This window comes from Xenopus tropicalis, chromosome 7 (genome assembly GCF_000004195.4).
Source record: "Xenopus tropicalis strain Nigerian chromosome 7, UCB_Xtro_10.0, whole genome shotgun sequence".
Classification (NCBI taxonomy): domain Eukaryota; kingdom Metazoa; phylum Chordata; class Amphibia; order Anura; family Pipidae; genus Xenopus; species Xenopus tropicalis.
This window is the reverse complement of record NC_030683.2, coordinates 81797592-81821228: the sequence shown is the minus strand read 5'-3', so window position 1 is coordinate 81821228 and position 23637 is coordinate 81797592. Positions and strand designations below refer to the sequence as shown.

The window sequence follows — 23637 nt, the reverse complement described above, 5'->3', positions numbered from 1 at the left end:
AAATATTACAACTAGCACCCGACACTCTGCAAATGCAGCATTGTGCAAAGTGCACTTTTTGGATGTATCTTTTCCCACAAAGCAGAATTCATTAACCAAAAAACGATTTGGTTGTTGGAGACACAAAACACTGTAAGGAGTTGTTTTTGATAATATTGTTATTCTAATCTCCTATTCAACTTCCATTCTGACTTCTAAAATGCTGTGTGGTTATAAGGGTGCTTAAGCCCTAGTAACAAGATAACAGTTGAAACCAAGCCTAAAGCTGCGGAACAAAAATGTAAATATTTAAAAAAACAAAAAAAATGATGACTAAACTGCATATTGTATTAGAGCAGCGGTGTCTACATTATTTCAAATGTTCTTAAAGGCGAGCTACACTATTGGGCAAAACCTCACTAGATGTATTCTAGTTTCTCTTTAAATACACCAACTGATGCTGTGTGCATCTGAAGTTCTGTCTCTATGTAACATTTCTTCAGTACCCAAAAGCCTCAATACAAGATAATTAACTTGGGTAATTTACTTGGATTAACTCCGGTCTGCTCACAATCATATCCAAGTTCGAATAGTCTTTAGTAAATGGATCCTTATAATAGGCTCTCTTTCTTTTCATGTGTTTGACGGAAATATAAAGAGGTTAGTGTGTAATTATCCTTTTGTTTATCTTACCCTATTATCTGTAATTATAACTGGAGTTGCAGTTTCCTGCCCATGTCACCATGTTACTGGCACAGCATTTCTTTTCAGCTCCCTAAACCAAAACTTGGTATGGCCTAGTGCTGTGTTCCCCAATCAGTGGCTCATGAGCAACATGTTGCTCACCATCCCCTTTGATGTTGCTACAAGTGGCTTTAAAGAAGGTGCTCATTCTAGCAGTCCACATGGGGCTACCAAGTAGCCAATCACAGTCCTTATTTGGCATCTCCAAAGAACTTTTTCATGCTTGTATGGCTCACCAACACCTTTTACATCTGAGTGTGGCTCATTGGTAAAAAAAATGGTTGGGGATCCCTGGCCTAGTGGCTCAGGGGGTATGGCTTGACATCAGTAGTGACATATACAAGAAAAACAGGGCTTTAGGGCAGGGATCCCCAACCTTTCTTACTTGTGAGTCACAGTCAAATGTAAAAAGACTTGGAGAGCAACACAAGCATCATAAAAGTTCATGGAGGAGCCAAAGAGGAGCTAAGATTGGCTATTAGGCAGCCTCTATGCACACTATCAGCTTACAGGGGGCTTTATTTTGTAGTAAATCTTGTTTTTATTCAACCAAAACTTGCCCCCAAGTCAGGAATTAAAAAATAACTACCTGGTTTGGGGGCACTGAGAGCAGCATCCAAGGGGTTGGGGAACAACATGTTGCACACGAGCACCTGGTTGGGGATCACTGCTTTAGGGAAATACTCCCTATTTTTTGCTCATATCCTATACAACCCCCCCACCATTAACTATGCTAGGAAAGCTATTTCACTGTACAAGGCACAATTCATACTGTGCATGAGTACTTCCTGAATGTTTCCATTTCACTGCCGAACATTCACATAATTCTATATTTCAAAACTGCATCACACAGAATTGTGCAGCACCAACTGTTTTTTCTCTGTAAAACACAAGCAGGTAGCTTACTGCTCTGCACTCACTAGAGCTTCTCTCTGATCCATCCTGTGATATTTATTTGAAGGCAGTGCACACCAATGAATATTTATCACTACGTGCCCTAACTCATTATATATTCATGATTACATCAACATGCAGTACTGAATCACAAGTTCATTACATATTCATGATTACATTAACACAGAGCATTAAAAACTCGTTAAATCCACAGGGTTGATTAACCCATTCCACATTGCTATTCTATAGTGTGTTGCCATCTAAAAAGTCCATTTGATCAATTATGTGCTTTATAAACCTTTATACCAACCTGTACCCATTAAGTTTACCCCACTGATGCTGTGCTGAGATCATGTGCTGCCTACCTCTAATAGTGCTCCATGGTTTGTTTGGGAACCCTTGTTTTTGGTTGTGCAAGGACAAAGCTGCTACTCTCATTAACATGGCCATCTAAATCTCCTTTATCAAGTCAATTCTAAGCTGAGGTCTACTTGGCAATGTGTTTATATTTTATCTGTCTTTATTTCATTTACAGCTTCAGAATACAATTTATAGCCTCGCTGTGCGCCATAACCCATAATTTTGCTCTCCCCAAGACCCATTACTTCCAGGATCACTTTGGGGTTGGACTATAAACCTTCCTCTAAAAGGAAACCCACCTTACACTCCACAACTTGCCATATGTTAATAAAAACGTATAGTTATTTGTGATTTAGGTACATTTTAGAAACAGTTTTTATATCCCCTAATTGAAAATCACATTTACAAGGTTCAAAGGGGCATAATGAAAAGTAGTCAATAATACATGGAATAGGTTCTGTGTGTTATCATCACTTCCGAAGCATCCAATATGATCTGTAAGCTATTCCCTGCATCATGCTATATGGATACAATCAATCTACTCTTTTCTGAGCACGAAGACATTTAAAGCGATGACTTCTGCCACCACTAGGTCACAAGCCTACAAATCACCAGAGACTATTGTTCTGCTTGTTACTTTCTTCTTCATCTGACAAATTTAATTGCTGCAATAGACTAGCATCAGAAAAAAGTGACACTTAATAACCTTTGCCCTTTTCCTCTCACTAACTGTAAGTCAAATTGCTGCTCCATACTCTTAAGGTTCCCATACATGGGCAGATTTAAGCTGCTGATTCAAGACTTTCAGATCGATTTGGCAGTGTATCTACCCGACCCATATCTGGCCGAAAATTGGCCTGGTGTGGATAGGGCATGTTTGATTTTTCCGTTGGATCAGGGACTGCATCATCTTTGTCCTCACTCTTTCAGCTCCTATACCCGAAGTTGTAATTCGAACATTTGTCCCTAGAGCTAAATGATCAAATTAGCCCGATATTGCCCACCTTAGGTTGACAAATGAGTGTATCTTAATGTGTAGGACCTTTACCCTTCTGCTCTTACCCTTTATTCCAGTGAAGCTCAAAAACCATGATCTACAAGCTCTTAGGTTGGCGACCAGTAGACCCCAACAGAACCCCAACAAAAATCTCCTTTTATTTAGGTTTCAAAAAAATTGTCATGAGAGATGAGGACTCAGTAGAACAAAAGCAATTATAATGGAGTAGGGTGCACAGGGTACATCTACTAGCCTTCCATATAATGAGAAAACTCCATCATACTTTGACAGAGCACAGAAGATATGCAAATATTAAACACAAATCGAGACCACAGCAAAAGAACTGAAAAGCCTTAATTGTTATTTCTCAAGTACCAACAAACAAAGTAGTATAACAAATTAAGTGATGCTATTTAATATTACTACACCAGAAAGGAAACAATTAATAATGGCAGTTTTTGCCTTTTTTTTATATTTTCTTGTTTAAGGAAGAAGAGTTTTATCACGAGGGCCTTGAATATCAGTTGTCTCGTTGATCGGGCAGGACAGAAAATTATGATCAGGCGCTATTGAAGCTGCCCGAGCAAAGGCAAGCATTTAGGGCTGAACAGTCAGATAGGGGTAGAATTCCTATTGTTTCTACCTCCATATCCGATGATTCAGCTCTGAATGTTTGTGTTTGTGAGTGTTACAAGCGATCTTTCCTGCGACCAGTTGTAACGTGTATGGCCACCTTTAGTAGAGGACCAGATTAAGGGCTATGTCACATGTGGTGGTTATACACCCCAATAATATGAACTAAAATGCAGCTGAAAACATCTGTGGGGATAATCATTTTTAAGAGTGTATATCAGCCAGGCCTGTTTCAAAGTACCCATAATTCTTCCAAAAATCTTTGCACTAATTCACAATCCTCACATTCACACTGCTGCACATAATAACATGATGTGCAACATTGAGAAAAACCATGCATAGGAATGTATATTGAGCACTGTATGTTTATATTGGTAATGCCTTGTGTAATGATGTACATAAAAATGCATACAATCAATACTCGGACCTGAAAAAGGGACATTTAATAGAAGTACTTCAGAAATTCAGTTCACAGAAACAATATGCAACATTTATATACCACGTGTGCCAGTAATACATGGGTATTCATTTGTTTAATAGATTATAATTTTATCTGGAATATCAGGTCCTATGTGTAAAAACATATTTTGGTGGATATCAGCATATAAAATGTGTGTGTTTTACAAAAGTATTACAGTGTTTTCTATAGTAATGCTTATTTGGCATTTTATGCTATGTTGGAACTTCATAATAACGCAGCATTAAAATGCCATGTGTGACATAACCCTTGAATGAATTGATTCAACATGCAGCTAAGAAGCCTGACTGAAACAGATGCTAGAGAATCCACAAAACAACACTGACAGAGCTTAATAATAATAATAATAATAATAGTAATAATAATAATAAATGTAAAATGTGCAGAATGAAATAAGAGTATATTAGGTATAACATTCTGAATGTGTTGCTATCCTAGGCCTTCTTAATCACCTCACATAGCCAAGTGTGTAACTATAAAGGAAGCAGACTCTGGGACTCTTGGGGGGGTCACCCCTCGACAAATCTTCTTGACACAGGCAACTAATCTCCCCGCAAGGCCATCCCACCGACTAGAATGTAACTCAATGGTGGGATGGCAAACGCGTCACTGTGAAGTCCCGCAGTCGCCCCGAAGTTGCCTTGAGAGGAAACTTTGGGTGACTGCGGGACATTGCAGTCACGCATATGCCATCCCATTGCATTGTGGGGAGATTAGTCGCTGTGACAACGAAGTCGCGGGGCGACTAATCTCCCCGTATGGCACTGCCCATTACTCCTTTATTGTGTGATAATAAACCTTATAAGAAGCTAGCAGGGATATGTGGAATTTCAATGGCACTGTAGTGTTATGGAAAGAGGGCTGTACTGAGATGCAAAGAAGCATGTGAACTGTATTGTGGTCTTTTAACTTTAGGGGCTATACAGATCTCTCAGTCAAGTTTTAAGGTGGCCATACACAGGCTAATATAAGCTGCCAACTGACCAAGCTGGCAGATTATCGGTCTGTGTTGAAGACCCTTCGAGGTGCCTACCCAAATAATATTTGACCGAAAATCAGTCAGGTATAAACGGGCATGTTTGAAAATCCTGCTGTGTGAGGACCACATAGATTGTTTATGCTGTATCCGTCATAGTGGCCCTAAGGCCAAATGGTCAGATCAACTCGATAATGCCCACCTGAGATTTGCTCATTTGGCGACCTCACCAAAACATTGCATTGTTCAGTGTATGGCCTTTGATTTGTATCTTTGTCCATAACTGTTCTACCCATCCATGCTTACCTCTTACAATAAGCTGTCTCTCCCGGCTCACAGTGGCTGCATCATTACTTGCTATACAAGTGTAATTCCCATTGTGCTTGAGTGACACGCTGGAAATCTGCAGGGAGCTCATAAACTCCTTGGTTTCAATAGTAATTCCAGATCCGGAAACAATCACCTGTCCATCTTTACGCCAAGTAATACGAATAGGCATATCCCCCGAAGACACCACACAAGGAATGTAAAGCAGTTGTCCGATGGAAGCAGGAGGAAACTCAAAAGGCTGGATCAGTGGGGGCACTAGGAAAGACATATACACACTTACCATTAAAATGTATTTGTACATTTACCTGTCTACATTGTAAGATATCAGACAAGTGCAAGGCTTTTAAATGTGCTTTACTTAAATGTGTGTTCTACAGAACGGTAAATCCCAGAGCCAGACCTATATAAAATAATCAAAACAAGCAGATTTAACATGCAAATTTAGGTCCTTCAAACCAAGATGGACTTATCTGTTCGTGTTTGGGCCCACTCAGATAGATATCTGGCTGAAAACTAAATATGTCACTCACTGAATATCTCACTATTTATACTTACAACTAGATATCCTTAAAGGAACAGTAACACCAAAAAAATCAAAGAGTTCTAAAGTAATTAAAATATAATGTACCGTTGCCCTACACTAGTACAACTGATGCCTTTGCTTCAGAAACTTTACATTAGTTTATCTGAACAAGCTGCTGTGTAGCCACAGGGGCAGCCATTCATAGCCAATAAAGGAGAAAAGGCACAGGTTACACAGCAGATCACAGATAAACTATGTAGTATACATAGTCTGCACAGCTTATCTGTTATCAACTGTCTATCCTGTGCTTGAGTTTCTGCCCCATGGCTATAATTTATGGCTTGTTTACATAAACATATACTGCCATTCTTTTAAAACACTTTCATTTTTAGATGTTACTTTTCCTTTAAATGCAGGGCATTTAGAGCAAGGGCACATGGGTGGATTGTCAGGCTGTGGATAGGCGCAGACTGACAATCCGCCAATACCCTTAAAGTTGTGCCTGCACCTGGCATTTGTTGGCGATATCGGCTGTGTGTGCCTGTACCTGGGTAATTTCAATATTTCTGGGTGCAGGCACAAATGAAAGCAGGTGACAGTTTGTTCTTTAGAAAGCTGATGCTAGCTTAGGGGCTAATTTTTGGCCTCCATTTTCCCCCAGGCCGAGATAAGCCCTGTGTGCCTTATGTCACACAGGACTGATTCAGCCCTTTGTGTATGTGCCTGAAGTGGATCTCAGCATCAAAATGCATATACAAGCATTTCAGCACCCAAATCCACTGCATGTTTATTCCTGGGTCAACACAGTGGCTTCAGCTGCAGGCACATAGAAAGGCTGTTTGGAGCATAGGGGCCGATTCTCAGCCTGCTTATCCGCAGGTCAAGAATCAGCCCCTTGTGGCCACAACCTTATAGAAGCTATGAGAAAACTAAGGAGTGAAATTGGTTTAGATGTGGGTTGCATGTGGTGTTGCCACATCTGCCATTGCCAGTAATGTTTACAGTTGATAGAAAAACTTGAGTGGCATTACAGGTGGGATTGGTTTAGTGAACAACACAGGGAATTACATTTTTAAACAATACAGAGGGATTACAGCCTGAATCTGAGGTGATAACCATGCAGGGGGTCAGTTAATCTCAGTATTGATACCATTCAAAGCTAAGACAAAGTTAAGCCATCAAAGCAGCCAGACAGGTGGGGGGCCACACAGAGGGGGGTCGAGGGCCACATGCGGCACGCGGGCCACCAGTTGGACAGCACTGCTTTAAGGGATATGTGCATATATGTGCAGTATAAAGTATGTAATACTTTAGTTCATGAGCCAAGGAACACAAACAGAATGTGCACTTTGTATGATGAAAGAAACAAATTATGAATCTGGCATATCTGGCTTCTGTTATTTAAATGTAAAAAAGTTCCAGGCAGTGTGTAGCAAACACGATCTGTTTGATCTTTGTAAAAGAGGCTGCATGCAGTTATACTAAATTGGAAGAATGCAAGGGCCCATGCCAGAGCCAATGAACAGAGAACATTTTCTCATGAACACATAGGTACTGTGCATTTGTACAAGAATTCAGTTGTAAATAAGAACTGAAATACATGTGTACATAAATTCTGTAACACACATGAGTACATAAGTAGATGGTGTGATCCAAGCACAATCTCAGCTTTGCTCTTACACGCAGCTCTATTCATTAGGATGGATCTCTCCCCGGGTGCTCCTGAATAATTGATGCATTGGAGAAGCTTTTAAGTCTCTGGCAGAGCTGGGACACCACAACGGACACATTATTTTTTAAAAGCCAACAAACACTCCAGAAAACAGCAAGCAGGGGAGCAGAGCAAAGGGCAGGGCATTAATATAGTGTGTTTACACAGCAGGTCCCTGCGCAGGGGATTGTCAAGAAAACAGATCAGGGTTGTAAGGCAGTAACAATAAGATAGGGTGGGGGGACAACAACGACTCTCTCCTGAACTAAGTGGTATCAATCCACCATCAATGGGTGTTTGCAGAGAGATGATTTATGTAGTAGGACAAAAGTGACAACAGATTGACAACAAAAAAGGATGGAAGCACAGACTGGAGACTAAAAACGAATTATGTTTAGATACAGTTAACATCAACTGAAACTAATAACATATGTGCATTATAACATTAAAATAGAAAAGGAATACTGAATATTTAATTTGTAAGGTGAAATACTCCCATTTGCAGTTCAAGTATGGGATCACTTATCCAGAAACCCTTTATCCAAAAAGCTCTGAATTTCAGTAGGGACATCTCTAACAGAATCTATTTTAGGCAAATGATTCTAATATTTTAAAATGACTTAATTTTTCTATGTAATAATAAAACAGTACCTTGTACCTGATTCCAACTAAACTGCATGAATCCATATTGATGGCAAAACAATCCTACTGTGTCATTTAACGTTAAGGATTTTTTCGTTGACTAAAGGTATGGCGATCCAAATTATGAAAAGTATTTTTTACCCAGAAAACCAGAATGAGTCCAGAATGTAATCCAGATAACAGATCCAATGCCTGTATAAAGAAACTCAGCGCTTCTTATAATTCACATGTTTATGTGCATCTGTGTATAAATGAATTGAACAGATACAATAGGGTTGATTCACTAAAGTGCATTAATTTTTATCACATGCTTTTTTGCGTTAAAAAAGACGCGACAATTAGCGCGCGATTCACTACAGTATTATCGCATGCGTTAATTTGCGTGCAACCGCATGCGGTAATGTTAACGCATGCATTAATTAGCGCACAGAAAAGAATACTAACGCATGATTCACAAACACTTAGACGCGCTAAATATCGCATTAGACTATGCGAAAATTAACACCTACTTGAGGCAGGCAGTAATTATAGAAAAGTACAGTTAATGAGCTTTTGCCAATAAAATATGGACTTTGCAGTGTTATTTTAAGTCTGTGTTGGCCTTAGAGTGATGCAGCCGCCAGTTTGCCGTATATAAATAGTAGCATATAAATAAAAGCCACATATAAATAGTAGCCATATATAAATAGTAGCCAAATATAAATAGTGCATATAAATAGTAGCCACATATAAATAGTAGCCGCATATAAATAGTAGCTGCATATAAATAGTAGCATATAAATAGTAGCATATAAATATTTATATGCGGCTACTATTTATATGCTACTATTTATATGCACTATTTATATGTGGCTACTATTTATATGCTACTATTTATATGCACTATTTATATGTGGCTACTATTTATATGCACTATTTATATGCGGCTACTATTTATATGCTACTATTTATATGCACTATTTATATGCACTATTTATATGTGGCTACTATTTATATGCTACTATTTATACGCGGTGACTATTACCGCACATAATAACAGGCGTTAATTAGCACGCATGCGGTAAATGCCGCATGCAATATTGTGCGTAAATTAGCGCAAGTATGCTTATAGTGAATTGTGCGTTAAGTGGCGAAAATTTAGACGCGATAAAATTTTTATCGCACGTTTTAACGCACTTTTGCAGGACACAAGAGTCGGTGTGTCTAAGCCACTCCAATTGTAGAATTGCACAAAAAAGTGCCTTCCCTATGCTGCCTGTGTGTGCCAAACTCTGCCTGCCCTACCCTGCCTGTGTGGGCCATACTCTGCCTGCTCTATGCCACCTGAGTGTGCCATACTCTGCCTTCCCTATGCTGCCTGTGTGTGCCAAACTCTGCCTGCCCTACCCTGCCTGTGTGGGCCATACTCTGCTTGCTCTATGTCACCTGAGTGTGCCATACTCTGCCTACCCTAAGCTGCCTGTGTGTGCCATACTCTGCCTCCCCTACTCTGCCTGTGTGTGCCATACTCTGCCTACCCTATGCTGCCTGTGTGTGCCATACTCTGCCTGCCCTATGCTGTCTGTGGGAGGTGAACTTGGCAGGGGTTTGTTCTGGGAGTTTCTTAGCATTTGGAAATAGTCAATATATGGTCCCTAAGGTGTGTAATTATGTGCTGGGGGTTGCTGTGCTATCCACAGGGGAGGAGGAGGCATATGGATTTAAGGCTATGTCTTAATATGACATAATAAAATTCTTTCACTTATGAATGAAGGGTGATATCCCTGTAGTGAGCACCAACCATTTTGGTTTTTGCTGCGCTACCACAATTAACGTGGGTATGGTCTTAAAAGCTCTTGCGCTCTGTTTTTAAACTGCGGGTGCAGTTAGAAAAAAGGGGAGTGGTCAAAACTGACTTCCATTTTCGGCCCTCCATCATGTATGCCAGAAAAATTTCAGCCCTTGGTACCACAGAAGTTGAACAGCACTGCCATAGATTATAAAAACGTCATTATGTCCATAATGCATCTTTATATTAAGATTCTGCATAGAATAACATAATAAATCATCTTAAATTTGCTACTTGCCTAGTACCCCCTAACAATAATTCAACAGATAGCAACCATTCAGATGTCTGACCAGTAAATGCCATGGTTTACTAGACGTGAGCAAGTGTACAACTATTTATAACATCACTTGTTATTACATTACCCAATAAGTTCAAATTTTAGTGTGCTTGGATCAGCACATATCTGGGTTGTAGTTCTATGTCTGTTCTATCCTCGGTTATATTTTTAAAACAAAGTTTAGAATCTAATAGCCCACATCAATTTGTATAGTCATCCCATTACAATTATAACTTTGTATTTTGCCCATATACTTTTTCATTTTCTCTGACCTTTGACAGTAACATGGACACTTTGGCTGATTGAGAGCTGAGGTTGTATGAGTACACTGCATAGATATTCTCCTTCATCCATCCCTTTCTGAACATCGCTCAGCATCAGAGTCCCATTCTCAAATACCACTTGTCTGTGGTTATCGGGCAACAAAAGAGAATCCTTGTACCAACTGATGAAATAGTAGGGATAACCGATGACTCGGCAGTGAATGAAGCTGTCTCTTCCTGCCACTGCTGTCAGATTCTTCATGGGTCGGATACTCGGAGGTCCTACCATAGGGGAACAGTGAATGTACATTAGGTGGACACAAATTGGTGGAGCACTATATAAAAGAGGGTTATTAGACCTTTAGTGGTCTGTGTACAGGAAATAAAACTCCACTTGCCCATTAAGGGCAAACAGAGATAAATATGAAACAATATTTGGAGAGAGAAAAAAGAAGGAAAGAGAGCAAGAAAGAGAGTCCTGAATAGGAAAATGAATTGACAAGGAAAGGAGGGGCTATGGAGCATGGGTTAAATAGGTCAGTATGAATTAAAATGAAAAATGTTAAGTTTTTCAAACTGATAGAGAAGACAGTATTTTGGAAAATGTGAACAATGAGCACAAGAGGTATTTAACACACAACAGTATGAGTCAGGGGTCTTGTGAAGAATTAAAGGGGTAGTTCGCCTTTAAATTAACTTTTAGTATGATATAGGCAGTGATATTCTGAGACAGTTTGCAATTGGTCTCAATTTTGTTTTTAGTGATTTAGCTTTTTGTTCAACAGCTGGATATTTCAGCATCTATCTGGTCGCTGGTCTTATTTACCATAGCAACAAGGCAGTGGTTTGAATTAAAGACCAGAATAAGAATAGAGTAGGGACTGAAAAGGAAGATACATAATAACAATAAATTTGTAGCCTCACACAGCAATAGTTTTTTTGCCTGCTGGGGTTAGTTACCCCTATTTGAAAGATGGAAAGAAGTAGAAGAGAAAGTAACATAACTTAATAACTATGAAGACTAAATAATGAGACCAATTGCAAAGTTGCTTAAAATAGGACACTCTATAATATACTAAAAGTTAATCCAAAACCACTTAAATGCTATACAGAAGGTGTTGTAGATTCTGAGCACAATCTTCTACAATAAATTGTTTAAAATATATATATTTTTTGTCATGTTATTGATTACAAAATGATCATATTTTAATGTCAGGAAAATTAATTAACATGGGTGAAATCTCACTGACATCTAAATTGCTTGATTTAGTTTTACACCTTTAGGCTGTTGGTGGTACCTCACACTCTGGGTTGAAATGAGATGACCTAGAACAATATAAGAACATTTATTCAGAGGGCTGAATGTGTAGATTTAATTACAGGCAATCACAAATATTTTTCAAAATAATATATGTAAATATTTGTTCCTTAGGCAAGTTCATTTGCCCTTTTTATGATGGGTACATGACATAATCTTGACATTCCAGGAAAGCTGTGGGTGAGGAAACAATCCCTTGGAGCAATCTGCTGTCCACTGAAATGGAATACCTGGATGTTATTGTAGGAATCCAAGGCTCCAGTGCACTCTCTCTACCTTTCAAAAGACTGGTCATCAACAGGATACACAGGATGGGTCATGAGTAGGATTGGGCTCAAGTACTTAAGACAGTTTTATTAGCTGCTTTAGCAATGTAACAGTGGCACCAAAATAAATGAGCCCATTTTATTAAATGATTAAAGACAAATGGGTGCAACAGTCAATGCAACTGCAAAGTGCAGGCCGCATGTGTCAACATAGTAACATAGTAACATAGTAACATAGTAAGTTGGGTTGAAAAAAGACATACGTCCATCAAGTTCAACCATAATGCCTATACCTAACCTGCCTAACTACAAGTTGATCCAGAGGAAGGCAAAAAACCCCATCTGAAGCCTCTCTAATTTGCCTCAGAGGGGAAAAAATTCCTTCCTGACTCCAAGATGGCAATCGGACCAGTCCCTGTATCAACTTGTACTAAGAGCTATCTCCCATAACCGTGTATTCCCTCACTTGCTAAGAATCCATCCAGCCCCTTCTTAAAGCTATATAATGTATCAGCCAGTACGACTGATTCGGGGAGGGAATTCCACAACTTCACAGCTCTCACTGTAAAAAATCCTTTCCGAATATTTAAATGGAACCTCCCTTCTTCTAAACGGAGTGGGTGCCCTCGTGTCCGTTGGAAGGACCTACTGGTAAATAAAACATTAGAGAGGTTATTATATGATCCCCTTATATATTTATACATAGTTATCATGTCACCTCTTAAGCGCCTCTTCTCCAGTGTAAACAGACCCAACTTGGCCAGTCTTTCTTCATAACCGAGACTTTCCATACCCTTTACCAGCTTAGTTGCCCTTCTCTGGACCCTCTCTAGCTCAATAATGTCCCGTTTGAGCACTGGAGACCAAAACTGAACAGCATATTCTAGATGGGGCCTTACCAGTGCTCTGTAAAGGGGAAGAATAACCCCCTCCTCCCGTGAATCTATACCCCTTTTAATACAGCTCAGAACCTTGTTTGCCCTTGCAGCTGCTGCCTGGCATTGCTTGCTACAGCCAAGTTTATTATCTACAAGGACTCCAAGATCCTTCTCCATTATGGATTTGCCTAGTGCAGTCCCATTAAGGTTATACGGGGCTTGCATATTTTTACATCCCAGGTGCATGACCTTACATTTATCCACATTAAATCTCATCTGCCACTTAGCTGCCCAGATTGCCAGTTGGTCAAGATCCTGCTGCAGGGATGTCACATCCTGGATAGAATTGACTGGTCTGCAGAGTTTTGTGTCATCTGCAAACACTGATACATTACTCATAATACCCTCCCCTAAGTCATTTATGAACAAATTAAACAAAAGTGGACCCAGTACAGAACCCGAACACATCAGCAAATAATGTTATTTCTGAGTTGTTTATGCCTGCAGATCCAAAAACAGCATTAGTGTGCAATTCATTAGGTACAAGTGAATTGTGAGTGTAGGTGCAACACACAAAGGAAACCCTGCTGCAATAACTATTTAAGGCAGTTAATTCCAGGCTTCTCTTGCATCTGTGTGCCCTGTTTTTGCTTTTGCTTTTCTTGAGTACAATTTATAAAAGCACACTAATCATTTAACTGGCACTAGGCACAAAATATGAAAATTGACATTCTTTGATAGAAATCGTTCAATAGCATTACCTCAACCTAACATTTTTTCCTACTGGAAACAAATCAACAATGCTGTTTGTCTGCACTGCAATGCAAACCAATTAGAGTAGGTGAAATCTGTCAGTGATTCACACCATGATGTGCTGTTTGCAGCCAGTAGAAAAAGTTTTTTTTGTAGATAATTACTATATAAAAACTGTAAGAAAAAATAATACTATTAGTGGAACAGACTGATTATCCATCCCCTAAAGTTTCAAGGTCCTCCTTGAAAGCAGTATTTGTAACTAGCTAGGTATGCAGCACAGGAGAAAACACATGCTTATTATAGTAACTCACTAATAAAGTATATTAAACACATCAGAGTACTAAGAAAAAAAAAAACATAATGTGGACACATGCAGAAGCTATTAAATCTCTTTATAACAGATTGCGATGTCCTTGTACTGCTCTAGGTATTGATTTCTGAAGCAGCGATATGTTACTTGCTGCACTGTTAGAAAGAGATAGATGCTTTGTGCAGGGCTGAAACAAAAGACAAGTTTGTGCAAACAAACTGCATTCCTCTTGTGTGGATAACATTTGTTCATTGCTAATGCATATGCTTACCCTCTGCCACCCATTCACATTACAGTGTAATAAGGTGTTTCTATTTAAAAAATATTATGTTTTCATTTAATCCTTTACCAATCATAGAGGTGTGACCAAGAAGCATATAATTAATGAACTTTGCTCTCCCCGGTGGCTAGTGAGCAGAGGCATAGAAAAAGTGAGATCTGACCAGTCGGAAAAAGCACGTGTTACTGCAGCAAAGCAAACACAGAGCAACCTACAGAGTAGGACTAACTAGCCTAAAGGCGATCTGTTAACCCTGTCTCTGCTGATTATGCCACATAAATGTAGCCAACCAGAAATAAAACTGCCTTTTAATGTCCAGTACATAAATAAAGCCAAAACAATGCTAAAGCAAATTCAGTACTATAGAAGCTTGCAGAACTACTGTCAGCATATACATAAGGGCTCATTTAAATCCAAAAGTGCAATGGACAACTTAAGCTTTTCCAAACAGTGAGTTGCGCATAACACTACTTTCATTGTGGTAAAATGTTCTTTTTGCCTGCAGGTGGTGGTAGCTCCAGGATAACCTCAGCATCCTGCATCAATAGGCACAGCACACCTGCGCTGAAAGAATAGGGTGCACACATCGCTGAACATTGGAATTAATGGCAGACTTCGAAAATACTGGGCGCAATTGCACCCGATTTGTGATGAAGCTCACGTTTAGTGTAATTATGTCATGAGAATCACCAGTTTGCATCTACAACAATAATGGAATTCTGGGGGAAAAGGTGCAGCAAATTAAATGAATTGAATGCACCTTGTATTTTGTGTTATTTTAAATAAAGAGGTGTGGATTTCATAAAGGTATGTATATATCTATGTATTTTAAAAGCTACATTTTACATCCCATGTGCCATTAGCAAATAATTTCAGGGAAATATGTTTTCATGACTATTAAAGTGAATATAATGGATACCTTTAAAAAAAGATAGAGAATGTTTATTTCATCTGGGTCTTAATGTATTGTGTGTATTCTAGCTTAATTTTTAATTTTCTTTCCTCAAAGTATATTGGCATCACAACAGCTTGCAGTATAAAGGGCAGCAAAATGAATGGTCTTCTTTTGATACCACATTTGCCTTTAGGACATAGTGCTAATGTTATGCTTTCCAAGAACAGCAATCCTATTCTACTTTAAAGGAACAGTAACACCAAAAAATGTATATATTTCAAAGAAATTAAACTATAATGTACTGCTGCCCTGCACTGGTAAAAGTTTTGTGTTTGCTTCAGAAACATTACTAGAGTTTATATAAACCCTGGTGTGTAGCCATGGGGGCAGCCATTCAAAAGAAGAAAAGGCACAGGTTATATAGCAGCTAACAGATAAACAGACACAATGGTGTCTTATGTGTTATCTGCTATGTAACCTGTGCCTTTTCTCCTTTTTCCAGCTTGAATGGCTGCCCCAATGGCTACACAGCAGCTTATTTATATAAACTATAGTAGTGTTCCTGAAGCAAACACCCCAGTTTTACCAGTGCAGGGCAACAGTACATTATATTTCAATTACTTTAAAACACTTTCATTTTTTGGTGTTACTGTTCCTTTAAGTTAGAGCTGCCCATGACCCCTTACACTGCATTTGTGCACTACACCACCAAGGGATGCCGTGTACAGGTGCAACTGTGTATTAAATTTCTGGCACCCTGGGCTGGAGATATTGCCAGAAGATTCTGGATCTCAGTGTAAATAGGAAGAATGAGAGAAGGCCTGTATTTTAGAAAAGCTAGCAAATCACATAATTTGGGTTGCTATTTTAAAGCACTACTCCAAGTGGCTCCAGTTTATTTTATTATTAATATTATTCTATTTACGTTACATCTGACAAAATAGATATGTAGTGTTTATGGAACTTAATAAACAAGTGTTTTCTTGTTGTCCTGGCTATGTAACTGAAACTGTCATAGTAAATATAAAGTAGGCATAATGTGAGGAGAGAGTAATAAAATGAATGGCTATAGAAGATGGCAGAGACACAGGATAGGTAATGAGTTAATAGTGAGATAGTATATCAAGTAGCATGAAAAGATTTTAGAAGACCAAATCAGAGAGGAGAATAGAATGAAATAATCCTAATAATGGCGTTAAAAGGAGGTTAGAGATTAGGGAGGTGAGAGACTGAATAATTAGGAAATAATATACTAGAGGTGAGATGCATAGAAAACTGGGAAAGAGAATGTTTAAAAGAAAAGAAAGAAAGAGTGAACGAAAGGTTAGGATGCATACTGAGAATAATTAAAACATATGACGATATGATAGGGATAGCATGATATAAATCAATAAAAAAGTCAGGAAGTAGAGAGGAAAAGATCAGAGGATCCCCAGGTTCCATACCCAAAGAGGCCATACAGACCCTATTCTGATATGTAGAAGTAGGACAGGCACCTCTTACGTTTATTCGAGCTTGATACTCTGCACTCCCCACAGAGTTGCGAGCGGCACATCTGTACACCCCCCCATCCAGGATCTGTGGGCTGCTCACATTCATGTAACTGACTGTGCTACCATCAGCAGTGGTATACTGATTAGAGCGGTGTCCAGAGTCCCGTTGGATGGGTTCATCATCCAGGGTCCAGGTTATGGTGGGTGGTGGAGCTCCCTTGGCTGAGCACATTAGTGAAAATTGCTCCCCTGGGTTCATTACTTTCTCACTGAAGGAGGAGAGGATGCGAGGTGTACCATCTGTGAAAAATCAGGAGATACTGTCATTTAGCCAATAATAAGTTTAGTCAATCATCATATTCTCAATTTTCATTTAATGTGACAGACCTCTAACAACAGAGAGCTCTCCAAACTTTGCTCCACCATAAGTGGAATTTCATAATAGTTATTCAAAATTTCAAAAACAGGACCTTATTTTTTAAGCACATGGGCATCCTCCTAAAGAAACACACAGGTGCAGATTTATTAATGTTTGTATTCTTTTCTTTTCATTAATGTTTAGCGCAAATTGTGTATTTATAATTACTCTAAAACCACAAATTTTCAGAATTTAATTAAAAAAAAACTCTAATACAAAACTATGCTCTCTAAAAGCTGGCGAGGTCATGTAGAAGTCAGTTGAGTTGTCCTTTGCAACTTGTAAAATATTTATTTAATTTATGAGTTTTTCAGGTTTTTTTTTTCTTGTAAAAGCAAATGAAAAGTAAACAGATTTCGAGGTATCTGTTTGATTTTCATATTTATTCCATGATTTTTTACATTTGTGCTTCTTTTAACTATTTGTTAATAAATGTGTAGATATTCATGCTTTATTAAAAGTGAGTTTAGTCCTGGTAGAAAAAAAATGAACATTTTTTAAAACTACCCCAACATGTACTATAAGAAAAAACACCCAGGAAAATGTATGTTTCAGAATATTATTACAACACAGTATATGATTATAAGTTACAACATATTCATCTAGTAGACAAAGCATTATCCTTTCACTTCTGGCTGTGTTTTGCAATATCTTAACACCTACTTGAAAGTAAATGGAATATATTTTTGCAGCATGCAAATAAACACACTAATCTATGATATTTACCAGGATGGAATTGAATCATCATGCTGTTCTTCAATAGAATACTATGATTTAAAAGAAGGGGAATAGACAACCCTTTTCCTTGATTACTTTGTCTTTAAATATGCTGGACCAATTTAGTGTACCACACAATTATGAGTTAACTACAGCAGCGAAACGCGCATTGGGCAGCTTTGGAGTAGGTATCTTGCTGGAGTAGTCGCTAAGGAGCAGTATAGTACTGATTTTAATCCATGCAACGATTCTCTTTTACTAATATCTTTTATCTGTTTAATCTACAAGGACCTGTGAGTTTGTGATCTTGGTAGCAGTTTTAGCTCTTTCTTACAGCTTAGGGAAGGTAAAACCTGTGACTGCAGCTTCAGTGTTCCTGCCCTATCTTAACTTGTGGAATTCCCAGGATTTAGGTAGCTAAGTGTTGAGATGGATAAGCATCCGAGGGAATTTCTTCACTAACTATAAATTAATTTTCCTACTCTTTTGTATCAAAGTGAGGATTGCATGGTGTTTTTTCTTTTTTTCAACAGAAAATCATTCTCTCCCCTTGTATCTAATTATTCTTCCAATTTTTATTATGAAAAGACCAAATTTGTATAAGCACTAAGTCACTTTATTCACCTAAAATAATTTGTTTTAAGTTAATAATAAACAAATTGCGAATTATATAGAGATCGCTAATTCTTTATTGGCCAGTTGGGCATACACAATAACTCTGTACAATATAAAGAAACTTTTACACTTATTTATTGGTTAATAATTCACAAATGAGTATGTGAAAATTGTAGTTAACTCATAATTGTGTGGTACACTGAAGTAAATTGGTCCAGCATATTTAAAGACAAAGTAATCAAGGAAAAGGGTTGTCTATTTCCCTTCTTTTAAAGTAACTCATTTATTTATACCCTTCCTTGGTCACAAGTGCTTGTGGGGAGAAATTTGTGTAAGAGTGTGAGTTGTAGTTCAACTTCCCTTGTTTCCCCTTTTTTAATTAATAGAATAGTATGCTAACATTCTGAAGATGGCTACAGGGTCAGTTGCCACATGATCCAACAGCATAGATAAAAGATTACCAAACAACACTGGCTTGATAGAAGGGGTGCCAGAGAAGCCACAGATCTCATGAAAGCCTGGGTGGAAAGTGCTAAAACACTTAAAGGGCAATAAGGTATAAGCAGGACAGTGAAACAAAAACCTGTAACAGCAGGATGAGTAATGAAAAGCAGGACTGCCCCATGAAAATCGGGACAGTTGGGAGGTATGCCTTGGGTAGGCAAGAACCCAGTGATTGCTAACACAGTCAGGGCTGGATTTGTGGGGGAAGCTGCAGGTTTGAATCTGAGTGCAAAGACCTTCAGCAATTCACCTTCAGAACAGGGCTTGACACAGTATGCAAAGCACAAAAATGGTTGACTGCGGGACGTGTTTTTTATTCAAGCGATATTGTGGTGTACACATTTTAGAAAAACACCATCAGGAGCAACAAAAACGTTTTTACTTTACTTTAATATCAGCTTGACCACATGGAAATAAAGAGTTTCTAGATAATACAAGTATAAAAGTTGGACTGTTTCTGAATTAATAAATTCTACACTTCAATATTACTCTCAGAAATCACTGAGCAATAAAAAAAAAAAAAAATGATTGGTGAACTTTGTATAAATTACTTGCGAAAAAAAGCGTTAGATCCTAGTTGTTGCTCTGTGCTGCAACCAAATACAATTGTAGAAATCCAAAAAATAAGAAAAAATCTTCAGCAGGTTTACTGCAAAACATTTATTGTGGGTAGTGGTTACACGACATGTTTCGGGTTTCTGGTACACTTGATAAAGGGTATTGACCCGAAACATGTTGTGTTACCACAACCCACAATAAATGTTTTGCAGTAAACCTGCTGAAGCTTTTTTCCTATTTTTTGGATTTCTACACTGAGCAATATAGTTATCATTCACACTAACAAAATAGGCTTCACCTCAAATTTCACCCTAACACATTTTCAAGCTGTCCAGGTAGGCAAGCCCCATAACCTGGGAACACCTGGGAATTTTTCTGGCCTACGTGGTGGAGGAGTGATAATGGAAGCCAGTGTTGACCACTCCCTTTTTATTACAATAACTTTTAAGCCTGTATCTATATTAATGGGGACAGCACATAAAAAAAAACCAAACGGTTGGTGCTCACTGCAAGTGTCATACCATGCAAGTAACTGATCATGCTGGTGTCACTCCTACAGTCTGTCCTGTCTGAGGTGTAAACAATACAACACAGGCCACACAAAGGAATGGGGGGGGGGGGGGTTTAGGCCAGAGAGCTGCCCATTGGACAGCACTGCTTTAGAAGCTTAATTTACAAACATTATAAAGTGTAATAGCTACTTAATGTAATGCAAAGCGGTAAGTAGTTTTAGTATTAAAAACTTATTGTTTGAGGGGTTGTGGAGAAAAAAACCAACATTAACAGGAACAACAAGATTATATTTATCAGCCAGTCAAAGCTGCAGTCTGTCTTAAAAACCTGGATGGAAGCTACAAATCAGCGAATAATGCTGATGAATTGCATATGCTGGCATATGCTGATAAATTGCATTTGTCAAAATTGCAGTGCAATTTATGCCAAAATTTTAGACTGCTCTGGACTATGAAACCACCACCAACAACAACTAATAAAAGAATGAGAAGGAAATTGTCTTGCAGAGACCTTCTATTTTGCTGTAACTACATTAATGGAAACAAAAGGGGGGAATCCCTTTACTCACCCTCTAAAACTACAATAGCAAAGTCCTGTGCAGTTTGTTTCTTGCGGGTTCCAAAGCACTGGTATGCCCCTGAGTGGCTCTTCTGAGCACTGCTTATCACTAGTGTTTCATTATCTGCCCCACGGATGGAGATAAATTCATCTGCCTCAATGTGCTCTGTGTTCCGGTACCAGCGCACAATGTAACCTGGAGATCCACTGAGAGAGCAAGATAAAATGACTGTGCTACCAATTCCAGTTTTTAGCTTTTTAGGAGAAAGAGTCACACGGAGAGGCTCTGAAAGAAAGGGGAGCAAAACAAAAATGCATTTATTACAAAGACATGGATGTTTTTGTTCTTCATCAGTAATACTTAGGTTAGGTACAAAACAACTTATATCTGTAAACTATACACTTTTTGGTTCCTTTTGGTTTTTCCTTAAAGGACATTGAAAGGTTAATATAAATTAAAAGTAAGTCTAAAGGCATTCTTTTTAAGTACTTACTGCATATCTAAATTCCCAGATCCCTGCTTGCTTCTCTCAGATATGGTGCTGACAGCCTACAGCAGTGTGAAGACTACAGTGACATCACTGAAATATCTCTGTCCTACCTGTAGGTGCCAGCGGCAGCCTTCCTATTCTCTGAGCATGTGTGTAACTTGATCCTGTCTCCTGTTCTGAGCTACACATGCCCACCAGCCAATCAGAAGCAGATCTGGCAGAGGGGAGGGGGGGAGGGAATGAAACACATGTGCAGTATGAAGCAAGGAGGGAAAGGAAGGGAGAATACCTTTTTAGAGATGGCTGCCTGTTCTAGAAAATGTGAAGTAAGTGTGACTGAGTAAATATTTGATTAGGTGAGCCAAAAGTGTGGCGTTTTTACTAAACAATAGGAGGACTATTGGGCAGTATGCTTTTTAAATTTTGACTTGCATTCTCCTTTAAAGGTGTTTTAAAAGCCAAAAATACATTTTTGGATAACAAAAAGTGTAATTCTAAGCAATATTTCTTACAAATCTGTGTCATTGCCAAAAGGTATATGTAATTGTAAATGCCACTGAAAGCAGTATCTTGCTTTTCTCTCCACTGCAGTTGTGTAGAAGGAACTTGCACAGATCTATGGAACATGGAGCTTTTGCTGAAGGAAAGCTGACTTTCACTACATTGTCAAATCAGAATCAGCAGCCAGAGAAAAGCAAGGGATGTACAGATATTACTTTTAATAGCAATAACACTACGAAAATGTAGACATACACTTAAAATGTATACTCAAAAGTTGCAAAATGTTCCTGTTTATATATGAAATTGCCAAAAATTGCCAGGGTCCCTGTGTTAAAACTGCAAATATCTCAACTGGAAACACCAGCAACAAAAAAACCAATATGGCCCGGTACCACATGTGCATACAAGACTATTTGGTTTATTCAGTTTATTCATTATTCATGTTGTGCTCAATGAATGAGGTACATTTACAGTATAGTATAACTTAAACAATTGCTTATATAATTGCACAGACCTCTTCTCTTTGATTCTACCTGGCCCTGATGCTCTGTATAACTATTCCCTCTGAACATATTTTCAGATATAAATAACACGTTACATTAATTTCTTATTCTGTAAATAATGAACTCTTAGGGGCTGATTTACTAACCCACGAATCCGACCCGAATTGGAAAAGTTCCGACTTGAAAACGAACATTTTGCGACTTTTTCGTATGTTTTGCGATTTTTTCGGCGTCTTTACGAATTTTTCGTTACCAATACGATTTTTGCGTAAAAACGCGAGTTTTTCGTAGCCTTTACGAAAGTTGCGTAAAATCTTGCGCCTTTTTCGTAGCGTTAAAACTTAAAAGGTGCGAAGTTTCACGTAAGTTTTAACGCTACGAAAAAAGCGCAAGATTTTACGCAACTTTCGTAATGGCTACAAAAAACTCGCGTTTTTACGCAAAAATCGTATTGGTAACGAAAAAAACCGAAAAAATCGCAAAAAATACGAAAAAATCGCAAAATACCGATCTTTACGAAAAAAACGCAATCGGACTCATTTCGACCCGTTCGTGGGTTAGTAAATCAGCCCCCTAGTCTAACCAGTGTCAAAGCTTTATGGAGTAGTTTCCCAGTATCTTCTTCCAATCTCTTTACTATCAGCAAACCTTCTGCCAGGCTCTTTGTAAATGTCAATGCACAATGTCACACTTGCCTCACTGCACAGTGTTGTGTTGTCAGAACTGGCCACCCTGCAAACAGTGACATGCCTTCCAGTGACACAGGGTCATGGGCATCTCAGTGTGGGATACATGAATTATCACCTTGACAGATGGCATATTACCCTATCTAAGCCACAGTGTTTGATCAAGAGTAGGAGCACATTAATATTCAAAGAGTGTCAGACCACACAGATAATAGGTAGACAGATTATAGAATGATAGATATATGATAGATATATAGATAGATAGATAGATAGATAGATAGATAGATAGATAGATACATCTCTCAGATGTAACCTTATCTCTTACCTATGACAGTCAATGTACCAGTGACTTCTGCAGAGCCAAAGCTGTTTGTAATTTCACAAATGTAGGTGCCACTATCCTCGAGTCTCAGATCAGCCATACTCAAACCAGTGCTGCGTTTGCTCCATCGACTGTCAGATGGCACTGGGCGGCCATCTTTAATCCAGCGGCTAGCTAGGTTAGGATATCCTGATGCAATGCAAGGCAGTTCCACGGTTTCCCCCACAAGAGCTTCTTGTGACTGAAACCCATCAAGCAGCACAGGGACAGACTCGGCAGGATCTAACACAAAATTATAAACTACATTTTCAAAAGTAGCTTTAGAATGAATGAGTGTAGTTTACCAAGAACATGTGTTTTGTAATATCTACAGTATATGATTCTAGCTGGGTGCTAACTAAAACATAGAAGGAAAGTAGT

General features: G+C 38.5%; 1 protein-coding gene across 3 annotated transcripts in view; it reads right to left on the bottom strand.

Moving 5' to 3' along the window:
- Window positions 1-23637, bottom strand: part of dscaml1 (Down syndrome cell adhesion molecule like 1) — a 141546-nt gene that overhangs the window by 35107 nt on the left and 82802 nt on the right. For 2 of the 3 annotated variants that reach the window (XM_002932905.5, XM_004916065.4), the window contains exons 5-9: window positions 23221-23499; window positions 20725-21000; window positions 16835-17131; window positions 10645-10917; window positions 5368-5646 (exon numbers count right to left, since the gene is read on the bottom strand). In XM_002932905.5, coding sequence (XP_002932951.2) covers window positions 5368-5646; window positions 10645-10917; window positions 16835-17131; window positions 20725-21000; window positions 23221-23499 — 1404 coding nt within the window. Of the gene's footprint in view, window positions 1-5367; window positions 5647-10644; window positions 10918-16834; window positions 17132-20724; window positions 21001-23220; window positions 23500-23637 lie in introns of those variants that run through there. The other variant, XM_031905607.1, reaches the window with a different exon arrangement.